Raw genomic sequence first — 22064 nt, 5'->3', positions numbered from 1 at the left:
AAACCTAAAACAGCATACACAGGTGACAAATTTTTAATATAGGATACAAACGTGAGCCAGATGTGAAACTAGTTATAGCGTGTCTTCTTATAAAAACATTTTCCATGAATACAGGAGAAACGTTCTGGATGATTACAATTCTCATGCTTAGTCTTAATTCCTTAAGGTTTCTACTCAATAGCAACAATTCAAATGTCACCAACAATGACATCTTCATCTGGTATCGAGTAAAAACATGCTATACCATATCACCTTAAAGTTTATCAACTTATGTATTTTGTTAATTTGTACACTTGTTCCATAGTTTTATGCTGTTATTAAATATTAAAAAATGACAGAAAAATACACAGATTAATTCTACATTTATTTAAAGCAGATTGTTTTGAAAACCTGGTACTGAATTTATTATGCACAAAAAAAAAAGATTCATGAATCTGAATATTTGCTTCTAGAAATAAAATGTATTGACAATAATTAACAGTCATTTATAAGCAGGTTAAAATAATTAAAGAAGGTATCAGTTAAATATGATAAGAACATAAAAAAGTAAAGCTGTCCTACTATAAGCCATGTAGGTACTTGGGGGGAGAGGCAGTTCACAGTCTTACAGTATTAATGAATTCTAATGGGTTAACATGTCAGAATCTGCCCTGAACTCACCCTCTCCGGATTTCAGACTCAACTCACACAACTGCTTAACAAATACACATTTTTTTACACTTTAAAGAACATGCCAACTCCTCCCTTTGATTCATCGTAGGTTATAATCATTTTCAACATACCACCATGAATCTTGCACAAAACAAACATGTCCCTACAGTATAATTTACAGACCAAAATATCCTCCAACTTTTACAGAACTTTCACTACCATCTTCACAAGAGCCATTTTGGTCCTACAGTCTACACCCTATCATATCATGTTTAGTATCCACTTTAATATTATCCTATGCCTAGACGTCCTACATAACATCTCCTCTCTAGGTTTATGACTAAAGTTTGGTAGGCATTATTGTTCCTTGCTTGTTGAATCATTACAGCCACAGATGTTGGCAGCTATTTGTACAAAGCCTGTAGTAAACAATAGAACATTTTTAAAATGCCACTGTTCTTCCTGCATTATAACCTTCAAATAGCCATACACAGCACAAATGATATGCTGACAGAGAACGTGGCACCACATATTTTCAATCTGAACGATAACTTGAGAAAGAGAAAAAGACAGATTACTGTTAACTTTACAAGGTGAGACAGAACAAGGTTACTTAAGCCAGAATGTACATTGCTTCCTGGAATGCATGGGAGGGAGGGAGATGTGGGGACAGACTGAATGGAGACATAAAACACACAATTCCCTTTTAATTATTCTTGAGCTGTTCCACTTTAACATTTTAATTTTCAGTTTTAATTCAAACTGAAGTCACTGTAACAACGATAACATTTTAAAACTGGTTTGGACAGTGTTATAAGTAATATACATTAGGTTATAATAAAACTTTACTTGTAAATTCCCAAAAAGACTTAAAAATTATATTGCAATGATACATTTTTATAATATTCATCTTCTTAAAAAATTAAACTTGCAATTTATAATGCAGCACAGAATTCAGCATTCAAACTGGCATAGTTTGTAGAATGTTTCAGATTTGAAGAAATTTTTTCCTATTAAAATATCAATACTTAACACATTTTCAGGCATTTATTTGCTACGAAAGACAACTAAGAGCGGATGCCCGGCTGCCTGTTTCTTTGTATGCAAAAACTTTACAACAGAATACATTGGGGCAAATTTAACTTTGGTTCAGACTGGATAGCTTAATGCAAAAACACACAATTTTTTTTATTTCATTAAACATATTCAATACTATGTTTTCATTTTCATATACATACTCTTTTTCTGACAAAACTGATCAAATTCAGTTTCAGCACAGAGAATGCAACTACTGTGTATGCTGTACACACTCATCTTTCCACTCTTGCTACGCTGTTAAGGCTTAGCAGCAGCTGTTTCACGACTGAAGCATTACAATGGCCCGATATAAACACAGAATAACAAATCAATCAAATCTAAAAGTATCATCCCAAATCTAATAAGAAGCTTTGACAGGAAAATGGTATGTCTGTGGTAAACATTGGTTCATTCTTATCAAGACCACAAAAATTCTGCATTAGCTTTATTGATTAAAAAGAATGTAATTATATTTAGATAAAACTCATGCTTCAGCTTCATGGGATGTTACATATCCCCAAAGGTTAATGTTTTATATGTGAAAGTGATGTTGTGGGTATGAATGTGTGTATGTATGCTCACCTATAGCTCAAAAAGGAATAAGCCAATTTATTCCAAACAGTTGAGAGTGGTGAGCAACTGACTGACAAGCGTGGGCGCACGCGCATGCGCACCTAGGTCATTATCATAGTGCTGAAACCCAACAAACTAAAATTTTCAAGAAATCAGTTTCAAGTATAAACAACTAGAGATATGTAGATATCTAAACAGAAGGAAAGGAACAACAGATCCCACGTTTTCACTTCAATAAAAGAAATTACAGCTTCAAAGTTGGACTATAAACCAACTTGAATGAGCAACGTTGTTTTAAAATTACATACTATTTACCACCAACCAGTTTCCTTACATAATACACAAACGTTCCTTCTGTACATCATAAGAGTAAAGTAAAGCTGTCTCGCTATATGCCATGTAGGCGTTTGGGGGAGAGGCAGTATAGCTCCTCATTCTTAACCCTGGCACTAAGCGGGGGCGTGGTTACCCTGGCAACGCTTTACCCCAGGGAAAGGACCCCGGTACCCACTGGATAGGTGGATGGGTGAGTCCCAGAGCCTGTCTGGATGCAGAGGCTAGAGGAAAAATCCTCTTCTCTCCCATCGGGGATCGAACCACATCATATTCGCCAATAAACAGACAAGAATGGAATAAAAATTGACATAGGAAACTCCACAATATCTCAGGGCCAGGTTATCATAGAACTGCATAAGCATTAAAACAACTGTTCACAAACCCTTTAATGAGTGTCCTATATGTTCATATATTTACACATGATATTCTACGTTGCTTGGTTTCAGTACATTATATAATGCTATATTTGTTTGATTTGCAAAAATAAGTTCACATTTCATACTAACATGATTTTTCAGTTACAAATAAATAGAATAAAATAAGTTCAATAGTAACTTCAAAGAGTTTAGAACACACACCTATATTTTCATAGCCACATGCATTTCTCACTGATTTCCATAGTTCCTGGCAACATGGTTTACTTTGCTCTTGACAAAGCAGTTCACAGCCATCCTACTAAAGACTCAAGTCTTCAACTAATATATTTGAAATGATTAAATACAAAACATAACACAAGATTATTCAGTACTTGAAAATATAAATAAAGCAGGGAAAGGAGCTAACCAAAATTTGATACAGATATAAAAATGTACAAGTCAGTGGGCTGACCATAAATGCACACTTCAAGACCAAGAAACCTCTGAAAAGGAGGCGGCGAAAACCCACAACCGGGTTGTAGAGCCAAGAAACAATAATAATGTACAAAGGAAGAGATACGATTCTGTTTTCATAATTCTAACTTATTTACCGTAAAACAAGGTAATAGCTGCACCTGGTTATGACTGGGACAAATAGCATTATCAAATCACTCTTCGACACTCAATATAAAGACTATCACAAATTTTAATTTGTCTCACTTATGATAAGCAATTAAAATTAAGCTTTAACAGTCATGTATCATGACATATGCATGGTCTGGCTGTCAGGGTGTTGTAATAGCATACCACTAAACCATTAAACCCCAGAGTACATTCTTCTTACACAACAAAATACAATGTACAATTAAGCCTAAAGTACTGCAATACACATAAGACATGTTATTCCAAGCTCTCTTTAGTTCATCTTCAATATTTTCCTCGACACATCTGTGCAAGTTTCTACTTTGCTAACAGAATCAAAATATTTGTGACAAACACCTGTTTCTGCTAATAAAAGGAATTAAACATATCCTACATTGCATAACAAATGAAGGTGAAATTATTGTTCAACAACAAATGAATTAACTGAAATTAAAACAAAATTTTAAGGAGCACTGACATCACGAAAACATGCAAGAAGAAAGCACCACATTTACATCTCTATGATGTGATCCTCCCCTGTATTGCAGACAGAATAAAAACTACCTGCAGCAAACGGGAATGTTTTAAGGTCTTTGTTTAGCATCCATATTATTTTAAACACTACAAACATTTACAAATGTCCATTTTTAATATATATGATATGATATACGTCTTAACACATTCTTCCCCAGCACAGTGCACGGTGGCTGTCATATGTAGCAAAGCATCTTCAAATTATGTGGGATGAAATCATGTACCATCTAACTTGAAGTGAGATGCACATTAAACATTTGTCTCATACCATATCCCTGATGCACACAATGGTTCTGGTCTGTTGTTCTCTAACAATTTTGCCACATGGCAAAAAGTAGGGAGTACTGTATATATCGTAACAAAATGTTCATACTGTGATGAAATGTTCCAAATGCCAACTGCAGCCTTTGCTTTATAGAACTTAAATCATGAGAACAAGATTAAGATAAAACTTAATTGAAAATGGCCCTAAACTTTGAGAGTTACTATAATAAATAGTAAATTATGAAGGATAAAAAAAGGATTTCGTCATCACAAATTTTAAGATCTTTATGTAAGTAGTTTAAATGCAAGAAGCAAGGTAGAACTGAGTATTTAGCCCATAGGTATGCCTTATTAATAGCCTCCTTCAGTTTCTACATGTGTGGTACGTATGAGGTGACATTTAGTTCCCAGAACTCCCCCATAAGAAATCCTCTTCTGGAATGCTCTTCAAGATGGACGTCACAGCTCTCTGGATGTCGGCAATGTCTAAAAATCTGTGGCCCTACTAAGCAGACTTCAGTTCTGTTAATAGCTGAAAGTCGCACAGGGCTAAATCTGGCAAATACGGCAGACGGTCCAACTTCAGCATCGATATTTTCGCCCAAAAACTCCCAGACACCAAGCACACCATGATCAGGGGCATTATCATGTTGCAAGATCCAAGCATCAGACCAAAGTTTAAGGTCTTCTGCAATGAACAGTCTCACATAACCTTGCCGATATTTCCAAATAGCAATGCTGGTTCACTGTTCTACCTTGTTCAACAAACTCAAAGTGAATAATGCCCATGTGGCCAAAAAAAACAAATGAGCATTGTCCTCACATTTCCTGCCACTCAAAGACATTCGACTTTTTCACAGCACCATAAGCCTCTGTTGATATTTGTAGAGTTTCACTCATGGTTTTGCCTAACTTTGCACAAAACTTGATGTTAATGCATTGTTCCAAACAACCTATCGCTAATTTTTCTGCTGGGACAACTGTGTAACTCGCTACTACTGCCTTATTTGCCTTACCAAGACACAAACTGCAAACACCGACACGTCATAACATGCTACTGCTTAGTTACTGCTCATTCGCTACTCGATGCAAAATATAATATGCGACATTCCGGGAACTTGATTGCCACAACTCATATAAAAGTATTATTACCTGTGCAGTTATTTAACAATGCTGTGTCAAATGCAGATTCTACGTAAAACCAAATGAGAAAAAGGATTATGAACAGCAAGAATGGAAGGATGGTGCAATAATGGCATATTTTACAACACTATTTTAATCACTCTTTTGTATGGCTGCAAAACATGGTCTCTTACATTAAGTAAATTCAAAGACCAAAGAAATTCGAAGACAAAATGAGAATAACGAAACACAGAAGGGCTGAACGAGAGTAAAGAGAAAACTACATGAGGAAAGCACGAAATGCATACAAATTCTGAGAGAAAAAGCTCCTGGAAAGAAAATATTGGGGAAAAAAGTTATAGATGGGAGGATAACTGGATTGGACTCATTAAGAAGGGTCCTACAGTGGCTCTTGTGTTTTAAGTGTTGAGCCTTTGGATTTAAAATACCTATTTAATACCTTGGGACTATCCTGTATCATGGTTGACTTATCTCTGCATTTACCTTAAGCAACTGTGAAAAACCACAGAATGATTCAGTCTGCATACATTCAGTCTCCGAGCTGAGACGCTCCTCAATCCAAAGTAGTCGTGGCACCCAAAACATTCAGCTTTATTGTTAGGAATACATCCTACAATAATATATTTGTACTGGTTAAGAATTAACATGTCTGATTTGTCTAAATTATTTTCGTAATCCCATTTATGACTTTACGCCATAATAAAATTCTTGAATTCTGCAAATTATCAAGTTACCCATAACTACCTCAAGTTTCTTATCGTGCACACTGATTCATTCTATTGTTCTTGATTCATTTCAAACATATCACTAACAAAACATGTCCAAACAGTCCTTTAAAGAATTAAAATAATTAAATATCTTATACACAGAATTGTCATACAGTATGTACAAAGACTAATGGCCAAAATGTGTGTCATAAATACCCCAAAAACAACAATAATAATAATCACACAAAGGATATGACACTATTTTCACCAGGAAATTAGGTAAGCGTGCTATCGGATAAGTTCCAAGTTTCAAACTATAAATTTAAAAGCAGTAGAACTCCGAATCCTCAAGAAACAGCAAATGCGGGTCTTCATTTAATGATGCAATTGCTTTGTTTTACCATGATCACTACTAGTTTACACATTACAGTCAGAATTTTGACAGAATATCATCCTTTTATGTTCAAATATGTTTTTCCCCTTACCTTTCCAACACAGTAATTTTACATCACACCTCTTTTTCATTAAAGTGAATTTCTAAAATAAAAAGTGATATTACAGCACTCTGTATAAGTGGCAGAACAGCTCTGTCCCCAAGTCAGAGGATTAATTCCATCAATTCTAAAACTCAATATATTACACATGTCAAAATTAAGAACAAAATATGTCTCATTAAAGTTAACAGTCCCTTAACTAGCAGTCACTTACTACAGGTAATTTAAACACGACACAGCAAGTAGGTTTTCAAATACAATTTATATATTGTGAATTTAATTAATGGCTGCAGAAACAGTGTTCAGAAGCAACTGGATTTTGTCAACTAGGCAGAGAACTTTTTTTTTTCATTAAAAATTCCAACAGATTATGCCATAAGCAGGCAATACAAATTTAGTGTTATTCATATAATAACAAGTTTATCACATTGTACTGTATTTGCCAATTAATTTAATCATTAGTACTGCATTAGGTTAATATGCTGAATTCAGCAGCATAACACTCAGACTTAACGCGTCCTACTGAATTTCATACGGCAGGGCATGAATTTCATATTCACAGATTCATCAGACTTAATTGCTGACTCAACAAAACATACTTTACTGTTACGCACATGCCCACAACTATTAATAAAGTGCATTCACTGATAAACTAAAACACAACTATCATACGGACACAATTTTCAGCACTTATTATAAGATAGGTAAGTTGATTTTACAGTAGACTCCTGATTATCCATGGGCAGATTAACCAGGTTGTGGATTAACAGGGTTTAAAAAATTTAATTTAGAAAATCTGTTGTAAAAGTTATAACATTTAAAAAGAAATGAATGAATATAACAATGATATATTATTTAACATGTTAATATCAATTAATGTTGTCAAAACCTGAAGTTTATGACAATAGAACGTTATTACTATCCATTCTAATCTTTTTTTAAAATACTTGATATGTACTGTATTAAATTTTATAAAAAATTCTTTCTGTTATTAGCAAATCTTCAAAAATTTAAGTAGTGTATGACTGTAAATTAACTTACGTATTTGTTACATTTGCGTGTTTTTTTTGGTTTTGGTTTTTTCAGATTATCTAGGATTTAAATTATCTGGGAAAATATATTTCCCAACAAACCTGGAAATGTGTGAGTCAATTACATTGTTTTTATGAAGCAATATTTGCCTCAGATTGGGAAAACTTGTAGTGTTTAGGAGTGAGTCATGCAGTTCCTCACAGCAGCCAGGAAGAGACAGTTACATTCCAGTTTATCAGTGAATGCACCTTACAACCACGGCTGTGGAGTCGGAGTTGGAGTCAGAAGCAATTTTAGGTGGAGTAGGAGTCAGAGTCAGTAAAAATGTACTGGCTCTGACTCTCATATAAAGTCTTAAGAACACTTTTACTACCATGTGAGCTGCCAGCGGCCTAACGCTTAGGGCGATTCAACGACACGTTGAGCCACAGGGTGTGGGAATAATGCTTTGTAACTTTGGCTCCGGTACCTTAAGAATATAAACTGTCTACAAATCAAACGATTTCTGCAAAACCATTAGACGTATACTTAAATACGGGTTATAAGTCTAAAAAGTAGCCTGATGATTAACGTGGTGATGATGAAATCTCGTGGTACCATTTACCATTTTAATAGGTTTCCCATTATTAATACATATTGAGCTTTTATTGAAGGAGTCGGAGGTTTTAGTACCGACTCCACAGCCCTGCTTACAACTGTGAACTATCATGCCTTTTAAAATTTCAATGAAAGGCTAACAAGTTCATGTACTATATTCAAAATTTTGCATCAAATTAAATCCGTCTACACGAAGGAGGTGGTTGAGATTTAGAAGAAAGTAACTGCACCATGTTTTAGTTTAACCTTAAGTGTGGTATTTACAAAAAAATGTCATGCATGGCAGTGAAAAGGTTAAAATACTCTCAAAACATTTACTTTAACAGTCCGAGGAAGATCTTGAACAGTTAAATACTAGTCAGTCCCTAGATGGTATTCAAAGTATCTCCTGAATGCAAGTCAGCACCAGTTCTGCTGACCTAATTTGATTTTAAGCTAATTCTTTATTACTCACTGTGAGATGGTCAGATAAGACGTACAAGACAGAAAGCGGTTATGTGAGACAGATGTACCGACTGTAATACTTACTTCAATATATGGAAGAACTGTAATTTTTATTAGGAATAAGATATGGAAGCTGAGTCAGCAACTAAACTTGACGATGCATTTGTCAATACAAAACAGTGACGTCATTTGCTTACAATAATAAATTCAGTATCAATCAGTAGCAACGTAAAACTGCTTTAATACAATGCTTAATGAATATGTGGTAGCGTAAGGTCTAATACAGAAAAAATACTGACAAGCCCCTAATGCATTACAGAATGTGAATCCCATGTGTTTAGTGAGACAGCCTGTCCTCCTTTTTCTCTCTTACCGTCTTCTGACATTTTAAGCAATTAATTAAAAAGTCACCAAATATTCAATTAAAATTTTTAAACTGATAGCTAACAACAGCCTACAGTCTCCATCACCTACCACTGACCATTCTCTCACCACTGAAGAAATCCACTACAAAAAACCTATTAATTATTACTTGTTGTATCTTCGACGCCTTACACCGAATACAAACTCCATCTCACGATACTGTTCTTGCCAATATGTTCTGCATTCTTTCCATTCTTAAAAATTATTTGCTGTGTGCAATGCATATTAATGAAAGTGTAACTAATGCCCTATTGGAAAAAAAAAAACAGTGGTAACCATTACACCACAACATTTCTAGAGACTATTAGCATGCCTGTTTTATACCAAGAATCTCATTAATTTCATCAGAACACATTCTTCAGACCTTTTGTTACTTTTCTTATAAGTCTACCACTAATACACAGCCTATACTGTTATTTGATTACACTGCAGTTAAAAGTCATCATTTGGCTATTCAAATCTCTACTTCTAGTAACCTCCATACCTTAAATTTAAACAAAATATATTTCTTTGTGGGATATCAGATGAGAGTTATAATCAAATCTGTGGTATAAAGAGCGGTTACACTAATGTTAAGACCCTTGTTACCATCTGATACTGTCAAGGCTACTTCAGTCAGCTCTGTACGACATACCGCTGCACAAGAAAGAACTCCCCAAATGAAAAGATATGTCACTGCAGTAATGATTGTTAACATCCTCAAAGGCTTGGAACTGAACATCTTACGTCACGCTGCCAAGTACCGATGCGTGCCACATTTTACTGGCCGTGAGGCCGGCCCGACCATCCTCAGTCTTACGGGTAATGGTAACGGTTTCTCAGTCTGCCTCGTACGGTTTGTGCTGGCTCGGGGATGCAAACTCAACAACAGCTGTGGCACCTTGCGGCTCTTTATTCAAACCATCTTCTGAGCTAAACACGAGAAGACGGGGGAAAATACTGGCAATTATAATTCTATCAGCCCTCTTACTACCATAATCCCTGTCAATCCTGCACAAAAAACTTTGGGCATTTAATACGGTCTGAATGCGAAGGGCAGGAAGTTTCCAATCTTGAATATAGTACCCATGTGTTACCAATTCCCTGCGTCACGAATATGAATGTAAATGATCTGCTGCTTCTCTTCAAGTGATATTTAAACATGCGGTAGCAGCAGTTTTCAGTCTTACCTGTAGATAGCACTGTCGTATGCAAGAATTCAAGAGACAGAAATTTAATCAATGTACGCCGGAATATGTTTGCAATCTTGCCCACAGATAATGCTCATACCTTCACTAATGTAACAGAACTACTTCTTAAAAAAATAAAATAAATGTCTAACTTCCGTGCAAAGAAGATCTAGAAATAATTAATTTTTAGTCACGGAAAATTATTAGGGACAACATTTATCTCACAGGTATTCTACATACTTTATAATTTTAAACATAATTTCAACTCACAACAAATATTAAAATACAACAAATTCCATATTTTACTTAGAAATCCAGTTCATGTACACGCAGAATTCCGAACTGTCTACATATCATCCAAGTTCACAAGAGTCACATGATATGATCTGGGTTCACATTCAGCTTTTCTGTTTTCTATGAATTTCAATTAAATTAAGATTTAAAACATTTAGTACATACTATAAATAATTACAAATGGCAACTGAAGGTTTTTAGTTATATTTTAAATTACTGAAGCCAATAGAAACTGAAAACTTACTATTAACAGTCCTCAGTTTATTAATCAGATCTCTTGGGCACTGACCTTGTTGCGTATTTGGATTCCTCCAGGACGACCCTAAGTTTTTCATCACCGATAAGGAACATAGCCTCCTCATATGTCGGCGGAGGCGCCTCCGTCGAACCTCCACCCCCTGCTCCATGAGAAGCTGAAGCTCCCATCATCAAAGCCTCGTATGTGGGCGGCATAGTGACCGTGCTGGGGTTACGGATGACACAGCTTCCTCCAGACTGCTGATTCCGACTCAGTTGGGCCAGCTCCTGTAGACTCTGAGTCGTTGAGTAGAGTTCACAAGAGCAACAGAGGAGTATAGGCAAATGGGTGAAACAGGGCTTGCAAATGAAATATTCAACAGCTCCCACTGTCAACCTTTGTATAAGCATAGGTGATAACTTCTCCAGTTTCTAAGTTTCAGTCTTCAGATACTTGGCTTTTTAAGTTACATGGCGTATGCTTAGTACAAAAGCTGGCTTCCCAGTACTGACAAATTTCCATTCACAAACTCAACTATGTAACAAATTCCTTACTACAGAATATACCACCACAAGTGACTACAACTCATTGTTTACAAAATTCCTGATATAAAACCTAAAGATTTATCACATTGGCCTTGTAATCCTGGGGTCCCGGGTTCGATTCCCGGTGGTGCCCGGATTTATAACTTGTGTTGGGCAAGGCCATGGTCCAGGTATCACGGAAGTTTCCTCCGGGGCTTCCCCGGTTTCTCCGTGGCATCCCAACAATTACTCCATTCTAATCATCATTCACACACAGAAGAAGGCAATGGCAAACCACTTCTGGATCATTTGCAGAGGAAACATATGAACAGGTCTCAATCAGAGGGAACTTATTCATAATGTCACCAGGGTTCGGCTCCGACCCGATGGTAGCAAAGAAAAGATGTATCACCACAAAGGCCCATTACTAAACCCTCTCAATCTTTACAGCCCATTTCTTCAACATCTATTTTGATATTACTTTCCCATCTATGTTCCAGTATACAAAGAAATTTCTCATAAACAAAATTGCATATGCATTTGTTTCCCTCTTGCATGTCATATGTTCCATCCATTTCAACCTTCTTTAATTAAACACCCTAATGCATTTTTCATACAGAATGGTATGAAACAAGGAGATACTTTTAATCTCTGCTGCATTTTACGCCATCAGGAAGGCCCCATGTATCTTCCAAGCAGTTCATGCCGAGATTCTCATTGACATACACTATACTCTCAGCCAACTGTAATCTTGGTGGTGTTTAGTGAGTGTGTGATGTTTATTAAGGGCATTATCATTCCTTCAAAGTTTGTGCAAAGTTGTGCAACTAATGCATGCTTCTGTAGTACCCATCCAGCCTTCATTTAAACAAGAAGTGATGTGGTATTTTTCACGGTACGTTGTTACATTCTCTGTTTGACAATGACTTATGTAAATACACCGTCACTAAAAGTTTGTGTACACATTTCTTTAGTCAGAATCAAGGGTAATTATTAGTACAAAGCCACACAAATAGCCTAAGTGAGTCGTGGTGCCTGTGAGTAAGAGAATATCTTGGCTACAGATGATGAGATTATGTACGTGACGTATCACTTGAAAAGCTTCTGACTGCTAAACATACTAAACTAAGAATGACTGAGAGGATTAGCGTAATAGTAGCGCATCTGACTGACATTCATTTTGAATCTGGGTAAAGGCTAAATAAACAAGATAAATGTGCCGAGTGGTCACAGATCCTTTCTCCCCGTCTCTCGTTTTAAGCCAGAGTATCGTATCTCGTTTGCCATTTCACAACTTCATCAGATGATTCATCAGTTACAGAATAACCAAATACTCTGTTACTGCAAGTTTGACCAAATGCATGGTCAGTCAATTAGTTCCACCTTGGGACCAACAGCGATGCTGTACAGTCACATATTATGGTCCAGCTGTAAAGCCATTTAATATCTTGAATAAAATGAGTTTTCTGTTCTATATCAGCTCTTACCATGAATTGTAAGAAATATAAAATAAAGGGACGATATCTGGCACCTGTGTTAAGGCACAGCCTTTCTGTTATGTGTAATCAGTGTGTCAGATATCATGAGTCATTGCAAGTCACAAGTGGTTATAAGATTAAGTGGTATTGTACTCCCTTGTGATATTCACGTCTGACTCACGTTCTGCAAGATTACTTTTGTCTCGGAATGTGCCAACAAATTTTAGTGGAAATCCCCAATGCCAAATTTCATGGAAATCTATTCAGATATTCTCAAGTTGTTACATGTGTACAAATAGAGGGATGGACTAGTTTTAGTAGACAATGCAGAGAGATGTAAACGTATCTAAAAACTGTTGGAAATCTGCCATAAAATGACATAATTTAATAGATCACATCTACACAACCCCCCCCCCCCCTCGACTCCATGATTTCATCAACCTGTGTCTGAAGAACTACCTTTCAACCAACATTTTGAATGCATTTCTTGTACACCATCCATGCTATATTTCTGGCCTATCTCAAGTTCCTTGCTTTAATTAAACTAATAAATAAATAATTTGAATGGTTCACTTAATGGTGAATACTCAATCATGGAGAACTAAGCAAACTGAAAATACTATATATTTAACAGGAGCAGAATGGTTGAGACTATGCAATGGAAAACCTTTTGGGGACATGGCATGGTAAGATCAAAATTATATTATGAACTTGTACTACTACTTTAAGTTCAAAGTAGATACGGTCTACATGAATAAAGTTACTACTCATATGAACTGACTAGTTCAATCTAATCAAAAACCCAGACCCATAAAATCTGACAGCTGTTTACACTTTAAACACGAAGAGACGAAAGTCGCCATACTACAATGGCGGCATACCATAATATTAACATGGTTAGGAACAATTTACAGCTATCATACAGAATACAGGGACAAGTGTACTTGTGACGTTGCTACTACGAACTACGCTCGAGATCTCTGGTATTAATTACTCACAAGTATGTTATTTTTCAAACTAATCCGAAGTTACTACTATAGATCGCTTGAAGAATTCGAAGCAACGTCATACGTATACCCGTCACAACATTTTGCTGTTTCTCATCTCCAAATACATCGTAAACATGTTGATATGAAATTAGAAGTACATAATACAATGAAAGGTCATGAAATCCTACCCTCAGAAGTGCACGTCGTCGTAGCAGCATATATATAATGCCTTTTCTTCTTAGATACAGAACACTTTTCGCTGCAACCATTAGTCCTGAACATATAAATATGGGACCGACTAGCCACATATGTCCCAAACTGCTAAATATATATCCGTCGGCATCACCTAATGCGAGAACAGTGATGACAGTTCCCACTGCAAATAACACCGCTGACAGAGCGAAATATGAGTAAGAAGTACAATCACACTGTCCGAAACCTGATCGCTCTTCATACACCGCGCCCATTTCCCGCAGCCTGTCCTGCAAATACGTATTTTCCAGTACTGACGACATGTCTTACACGGGCACAACTACTTTTACACCTGAAATGGATACACACAACTTTCCAATACCATTAAACTTCAAATTTAATGAGTTATTCAACTTCAACCTTGTATTTGCGCTCAAGGCCATCACTGTTTTGATGACGCATCTGACATCTTTCAGAAGTTATGGGAACTGCAAAAGAAAAGAACAGAAACACATCAACACTTTAGAACATTTCCGCTGGTAGATGCCAGGACTGTATGACTTTTCTGTCGCTGTCACAGATGGTTGGGACGTATCGAATAATTTACACTATCGATAACATTTATCGAACACTGATTCGAGAGCAGACTTGTACTACTGAAAGAATCATTCGATAGTTTCTGTCGATTTGTAATCGAATATTGCCAATGGAACAAAGGCATTAAATGACGAAAAGTGTGGGCGATTTCATTAACTTATGGCGGCGAGTAGAGTATGTCTTCTAGGTTGTTCTGAGTGTTCAAGCATAGCCCAGAAGATGGAAACCGCGAACATCTCTGACAACTCTGTTAACTTCTCCCAGACTATGTGGCACAACCCAGAAGACAGCCTCGTCATAATCACCGCCGCAAGACCTTGAAATCTCGCTACTTTGTACTTTATCCGAATTGATGAAGCAAATAAATTTATTGTGTTCTGTAAACCTAATCTTCTCCACGCTTATCAGGAAATGTGATGCAAATTATTGGCTTAACATCGAAGAATATTAACGCAAGTTAAACGCCACAATGGCGACTGATATATGTTTCCTGTTTTATGGATTTTTGTTATACTCGTCGTATCACAGGAACGCAGCCCTCATGTATAACGAGGGCCACTCCTTCGCTACGTATTCGAAAGATCCTGGGTTCAAAATTTTGATTTAAGATTGTTCGTGGTTTTCCTTAGTGTCGATACAGTACATTAAATTCCAATTCACTCATAAGATTCAAAAGTCTGTGTTGCATCAGAAACAAAAACATTGTCATACGATGGAACAATTAATTATATGTAAAGGTCATATACGAGCCACGGTGGTCTAGCGGTTAGAACGCTGGCCTTGTAATCCTGGGGTCTCGGGTTCGATTCCCGGCGGTGCCCGAATTTATAACTTGTGTTGGGCAAGGCCGTGGTCTAGGCAGCACGGAGTTTTCCTCCGTGGCATCCCAACAATTACTCCATTCACACACAGAAGAAGGCAATGGCAAACCACTTCTGGATCATCTGCCAAGAACGTATATGAACAGGTCCCAGTCCGAGAAGAGAAAAGGATGGAAGGATCCTGTTCATATGGACCTGTCGTCAGACAGAACACTGAATAAATAAATAATATAAAAGGTCATATATTACGTGTTCGTGGCAGGAAGTGCATAGCGAGAACACGTTATGGGATGTCTGTGTCTGTCCAGTGGAATCAACTCGAAAACCACTGGACGGATTTGGATGAAGTCTGATGTGGAGGTTGTGACATTCTGCACGACCTCAAAAACGTACTTTTGAATATCCTACGACCGATAAAAACAAAATGACGGACAGGAGAGTCGCACACGTTACGTAACGGACGCTGTGGTGTATGTAGGCAGTTCGTGCAGCCAGCGAGCCAGCCTCAGTTGGTCACGACCTATGACGTAAGACGTCACCTGTTGAAGGCCGCCACAACAGACAGTATTTCAGTTTCCAATGCGCTGGTGAGCCGAAATGTCGTAAACAGGAAGCTACCGGAAGCTGAGATACAGCTTATACACAGGTATGTAAAAGTTCAAAAGCCAATTGTAACTACAGGCAGCCCTCGATTTACGCCGGGGATGCGTTCTTGGACGAACCGGCGTAAACGGAATCGGCGTAAATTGAAACTCTTTTATAATGTAAATCAATAGGAAGTCAATGACATGCCTTCTCAGCACCCAAACATTGACGAGTAATATAATGATATTACATTTAAAGCTCTGAAATAACGTAAATAAAATAGAGGGATTTTTAAAAAAATATATTTGATACACTTACAATCGGCAATTAGTTGGTCCCCGCGATTATTTCATGTGATTGATGTGTACAGTCATCTCTGTTGTTATGCGAAAGTTGCTTTCATGTAAGACGCCGACCTATAGAAAATCGCGTAGTAAAAATAACCTCAGTACCTCCGCAGAGATTAAATTAGTCCTTTAAAAGTTTAAAGCGCCAAGAATGAAATTGCATTAACAGCAAACTCGCATATGCAAAAGTTTGCATTTCACAAACAGCTTTTATCGATTCATCGATCTCATTGGAGGAAATTCGCGTTAACAAAACACACGTAAGCGCAGAGATGACTGTATTTATAATTTTTATTCAAAATCAGCGATGTAAGAATTACGATATAGTATAAGAATCAGTACGAGATACACTGTAAAACTTTATAAATAATAGTAAAATATTTGTTTTTCATTTTTTAACTTGCTGGTTTCAAAATCGGCGTTATTCTGAATCGGCGCAAATCGAGGGCTATCTGTAATTGGATTCTCCAAGTACAGGGGTATCCACAGGTCGGAATCTTGATTTCATTTTGTCACTGAAATTCTTCAATATATGACGGCGTTTTGAGGGAGGAGACGGAATTAGCAGCAGTAAACCTCGATGCTCTTTTTTTAATGGTTAGAGAATTCACTCGTTCTTGCCTAGTGCGCATGTGCAGCGCCAACACGCGATCGAAAAACATCTGCCGACTATTTATTTAACCATTGGTTTTCTGTTCGAGTTTTTAAAACACGACATGCCAGAAGATGGTCTTCATACACTTTACTCCACCAGTTCAAAAGTTGAATTTGCTTTGAGGGCCGGAGGAAAACCACGAATGACCTCAGTCAGGATAGTTCGACCTCTGAGCCGAGATTTGAAAGGTAACTAGGGAATAATAGATAAATATTTTCTTGCAGACTTTACATACAGCATCTTCGCTGCACTGAAAATGAAGGCAGCATGTTCTTCCCGAACGTCGGTATCTTCCTACAGGTCCACACTGCGTTTCGGTCCATAGGATCAACGTAGGCACACTTGCATCTCGTTTAGGAGACTGTGTCAAAGTATTAAGCACACACGCGCGGTTAAAATCCACGTTGTTTGGGTTAGTCATTTGGGTAATTTGTTTCGCGATAAACATCCTTCGGCCTTTAAGTACGTCGTAGAACATCCCTGAGTATTTGTAAATAAAACCATCACTTAACTTACTCTGTTGTTGGACAGTGGCGTCCTCACATATCGGAGGTTTCTTAAGTTATTTAGACACCTGGCAGAATGCTTAGATGGGGGATCAGCCCGTCTCAAGGCCTGCACCAAAACACTCCGAGAGATATCTCTGAACCGAAAGTCATCGTGGAACGGTTTCCATTCCTGCTTCGTATTCGGGAGCTCCCGGGTTCAAAATCTCTGCCCCGAGAACCGGCTATTCTGAGGTTTTTTCCCGTGGTTTTCCTCAGTACGTCCAGGCAAATTCCACTTCCTTCAACATCCTCTCATTCGACACTGCACACTCTGAGCTATAAAGCGTCGTTAAATAAACAAACTACAAAATAGATATCTCCGGGCTTCGTTCAGCTACAAATACACACGCTCTCGGCCACGTAGCCGAGGTACAGGGGGGGGGGGGGGGTGCGATAGGGCATAAGGACACCCTCGATCAGTGTTGTTCCTCTAAAGCGAGAAGCCACTGGGCCGTATCCTGAGCCAGATTAATCCAATCCAAACCCCCAACAATATTTCCTCCAATCTGTGAGAAAATATTAATTTTCAAAAACATTTTAAATCTTAACCAAACACTGGACAAGTATTTTTACGTAATTTGCGTTGTCAGGAAACCGTAGAACAGAGATAAATACATCCATTCTTCAGTACGAAATACATTAGAACACGGCTGAAGCCCACATTACTTTTATCTATGGTTCTGGAACGACGTGATAAACCTTGAGAACCATAAACTTGTTTGCTCCCTACGACTGGTAAAGCGATAAGATATACAGGGTGATTCAAAATGTTAGGGCCAAACTGAAAGAGCTTATAGAGAGAGAACAAAGGACTTTCGAATAGGAATCCATGTCCTCCGAAGTTATCCTGAGTCAGTCGAGGTCGTTGAAGGTAGCAGATGACAGAATGACGAATTGAAATGAGTAAGAGAAGTCTACAGTTCAGTTCCCCGTTTTAAAACGTTTTTTGGCGATTTTGAAAAAAAAAAAACCCCGAGAAAATGAACGACAAACATCAGATAAGCTGAATGATATCCATCACAGATTCGAACTCGGTTCCTCCCGAATACGTACACAAGTACGAAGCCGTTGCTTGCAGAATCCTCTGTGAGGATAATATTAAATAGGACGAACGAGAAATAAATGGACGTTTTTCACCGCTAGTGAAGGGTGAGGGGATCATTTTTACGACGAACTAGGGGTCCTGTATCAGCAGGAAATTTGTGAGTTGGGCTACGATAGCGAAATTGGATGTAGAGAACAGTACTTACTGCGACAGAAGTGTTGGTAACGCACGTGTCGACACCACACAATGAACTAAGCTCCAGTCACGTAGCGTCTGAAATAAACGTTACAATTCTTGGTGCAATGCGAGGTGTTGGGTGACGTAACACCTGCACAGAACAAAGCCAGCGACGGAGAACCCAGAATGAAGGGTGTAAACGCAATTTCGACGATTTTAACAACGTTGAAAACAACACCTGCTCCCAAGTATCGTGTATTGTGTTATCGTTTCAGAAACTGAACACGGAAAACCCCGGTATTCCTTTGTTTCTTTAAGCAGTTCTGTAATTTATTGCTCTGAACCGAGCTGAAAGCACGGAGGACTTGCTTGTGACAATTGTTAATCTGTCAGCCAACACCAGGGATTTCCAAACTCTTACAGACCTGGGGGGCCACATCCGACGTTATGGTCTCGCTGTCTGTAAGATTCCAAATGAGAGCATCACTGCAGCGCAATTTTAACATGTTAAGAAGCTACTAATTCAGGTCACATGCAGTTTCTGATGTCGGGTGATTATTTTACGTCAAACAGCGTGACGCGGGAGAATATATATTTTTTTTTAAAAAAATGTACGCGACCATCAAAAACCACGCTTGAGGGATGCTGTTCTACACGAAGATTCAACTGAAGATTTCCCTTACTTTGCCTGACTTCTAAATCACCGTTCTCCCTATCAAAATTCTGTCGCCACGTTAAATCCACTGAAATGCCTTGCGATTTCTTGTTCAAACCGTGGATGTTGATCAGTGAACAAGTCTTTTAACTGGGATAGTCGTTGGTTCGGAGCGGAGCTAAGTCCGGTTCAAAGAGAATTAGAGGTATCTTTCCAATTTCCACAATCACAAATCCAATTGAAGAATAATTTATTAAAAAATGTTGATATAATGCCTAGTATCACTTACAAGAATGTTCTGTCTAAATCGATCCAATATTAATGAATTATTATTACTCCCAACGTGAGTATTTATAAAATGAGTGGGGTTATAACAGTCTGCACGTGGTGGTGAAACATGAGAGTTGAATAAAGACATTCAATTCCTATTACTTGGTAACAGCTCCAATCGTACCAAACACGTGTGAATTTATAGGTTAACCAGCCTTTGTTCTCCTTGATTAGTCATAACCTAAGAATCGAGCCATACAATGTTACACGCACGACAGAAATTATTCAACTTGGGGAATATTTCCCACAATTCAGCTCAAACTCAAGACAAAATTTCCTTACCCTTAGCCAGATGAATCACTCCACACCCTCGTAAGCGGATCATTTGAGTTGACGTTGTTTCAGTGTCCTAGTTGTGTGAGCTACATAAAGATTCTCATCGTAATCCTACATAACTTTGCTCACAATGCCAACACATCTTATTAAAATCTCGACGCTCTGAAGCCGAAGCTAGTCTGAATAATATATAAGAATCCAGTCCGTACCGCGAAGAAAACACTACACTTCACCATTACAAAGATCAAAGAGTTAACGCAGTTTAAGGAAATAATTGCTAGAGTCGATATGAATCATACAAGCAAAATGTAATTACAGAATGTTGAAAAGTGTTACGTGCCCCCCCCTCTCCTCCGTGCCCCTTTGCAGTCAGAAAGGGGGGGGGCAGCATGTGTGAGGGAACTCGCATGGCTTGCCAGTGTGTTGTAAACTAGCGGTCGCTGTGTGTGAGGACCAGTGAAGTGTTTAAAAACGTAGTACAACTTGCGAGCAGTACAAAGGTAAGGCGCCCGGAAAATGTTTCCTCGTGTCCCAGTGACCATCGCCCGAAAATTTCAGTTCTCGAGAAACGACTGAATTTTGCGTTTGTTTAATGTAACTGATAAATGTGTCAGAGCGTTTCGAAAAAAACACCGCGTTATTAAATTAAAGTTATTGAGCATTGGAAACAAAACACAAAACGAGGTGTGGCATAGACACAGGGGTGAATGAACGATGGAACATAACAACGAGCAGATGGCGACACAATATATGGACGGTGTGCGCGAACGGCTCGCGAGTGACAACTCGCTTCTTGTCGGTCTCATTAATGCTGTCTAACCCAGTGGTATTCAACCTTTTTTGTTCGCGTACCCCCAGATAAAATTTCTCTTCAACTTTGTACCCCCAAAGCTGTTGGTGTATAATTCAAGTTATACATAGTATATAATCTACATCTAAAATAAATTAAATAAATTACATTACTGATTATTCAGTGTTTATCATAAAATAATATATATTTTTTTAAATTTCACGTACCCCCTAAGATGTCTTCGCGTACCCCCAGATATAATTTCTCTTCAATTTTGTACCCCCAAAGTTGTTGGTGTATAATTCAAGTTATACATAGTATATAATCTACATCTAAAATAAATTAAATAAATTACATTACTGATTATTCAGTGTTTATCAAAAAATAATTTTTTTTAAATTTCACGTACCCCCTAAGATATCTTCGAGTACCCCAGGTTGAATACCACTGGTCTAACCTAACAGAAGTTTGATGTCTAGAACACTTTCTGCTGTGACAGCCAATCACATCTGCTACAACGCTGAATCTATATTAAATGAGTGTCGCTCTATGAACTAGTCCAGTACATTAATCAGGCACGATTAATCGATCACAAAGCGCAGAGAAGAATGTTTGATGAACCCAAGAGACTTGAAGTAAAAGGAGAATTGAGACAATTACGTAATGAGGAACTTTTATCAGTTACAGGCCTATTGTTCACCAAAAACTATTATCAGGATCATCAAATGAAATGGTCGAAGCACTTAGAACACGTTGAAGCTATGACAAATGCAAATATTTTCGACGGAAAACCTACCTGTGGAGACCAAGAGAGGGATGGATGAATAACATTAGAATGGATGTTGCGTGAGGGTTGAAATCGCTTGTAAGAGGGTCCAGTTATGGGTTCTTGCAACAAATAAACAAAAGTGAAGCACGTAACTGACGTTTCGGCATAATTCACGGTATCGCCAGTGACTTTAACGATCGGTTCGGTGTGAAAGTGGTGTTAAGGTGTTTACTTATGATTTTCCCGGAGCGGACTCTGACCTTCCGCCGCCATGTTGCAAAACAATGAACACGGAAAGCCATCACGTCTCTC

The 22064-nt window shown here is 37.8% G+C and overlaps 1 protein-coding gene across 2 annotated transcripts; it reads right to left on the bottom strand.

Annotated features, from left to right (window-relative positions):
- Window positions 1-3005: 3005 nt before the first annotated feature.
- LOC110830263 (uncharacterized) lies at window positions 3006-19524 on the bottom strand. Of its 2 annotated transcripts, none has more exons than XM_022064953.2 (4): window positions 18961-19524; window positions 14154-14645; window positions 11026-11270; window positions 3006-10185 (listed from the first exon to the last, which is right to left on the bottom strand). In XM_022064953.2, the coding sequence occupies exons 2-4, from the start codon at window positions 14478-14480 to the stop codon at window positions 10092-10094; spliced, it is 666 nt and encodes a 221-aa protein (XP_021920645.2). In that variant the 5' UTR covers window positions 14481-14645; window positions 18961-19524; the 3' UTR covers window positions 3006-10091. The 2 variants fall into 2 exon arrangements, with proteins under 2 accessions (XP_021920645.2, XP_021920648.2); XM_022064956.2 differs by having other exon boundaries at window positions 11026-11261; window positions 18961-19518.
- Between the last annotated feature and the right edge of the window lie 2540 nt (window positions 19525-22064).

This window comes from Zootermopsis nevadensis, unplaced genomic scaffold, assembly GCF_977971745.1.
Source record: "Zootermopsis nevadensis isolate Lab colony 2312 unplaced genomic scaffold, Znev_1.0 Znev_ptg000061l, whole genome shotgun sequence".
NCBI classification, from domain to species: Eukaryota; Metazoa; Arthropoda; class Insecta; order Blattodea; family Termopsidae; genus Zootermopsis; species Zootermopsis nevadensis.
This window is presented reverse-complemented; position numbering and strand designations above follow the sequence as displayed.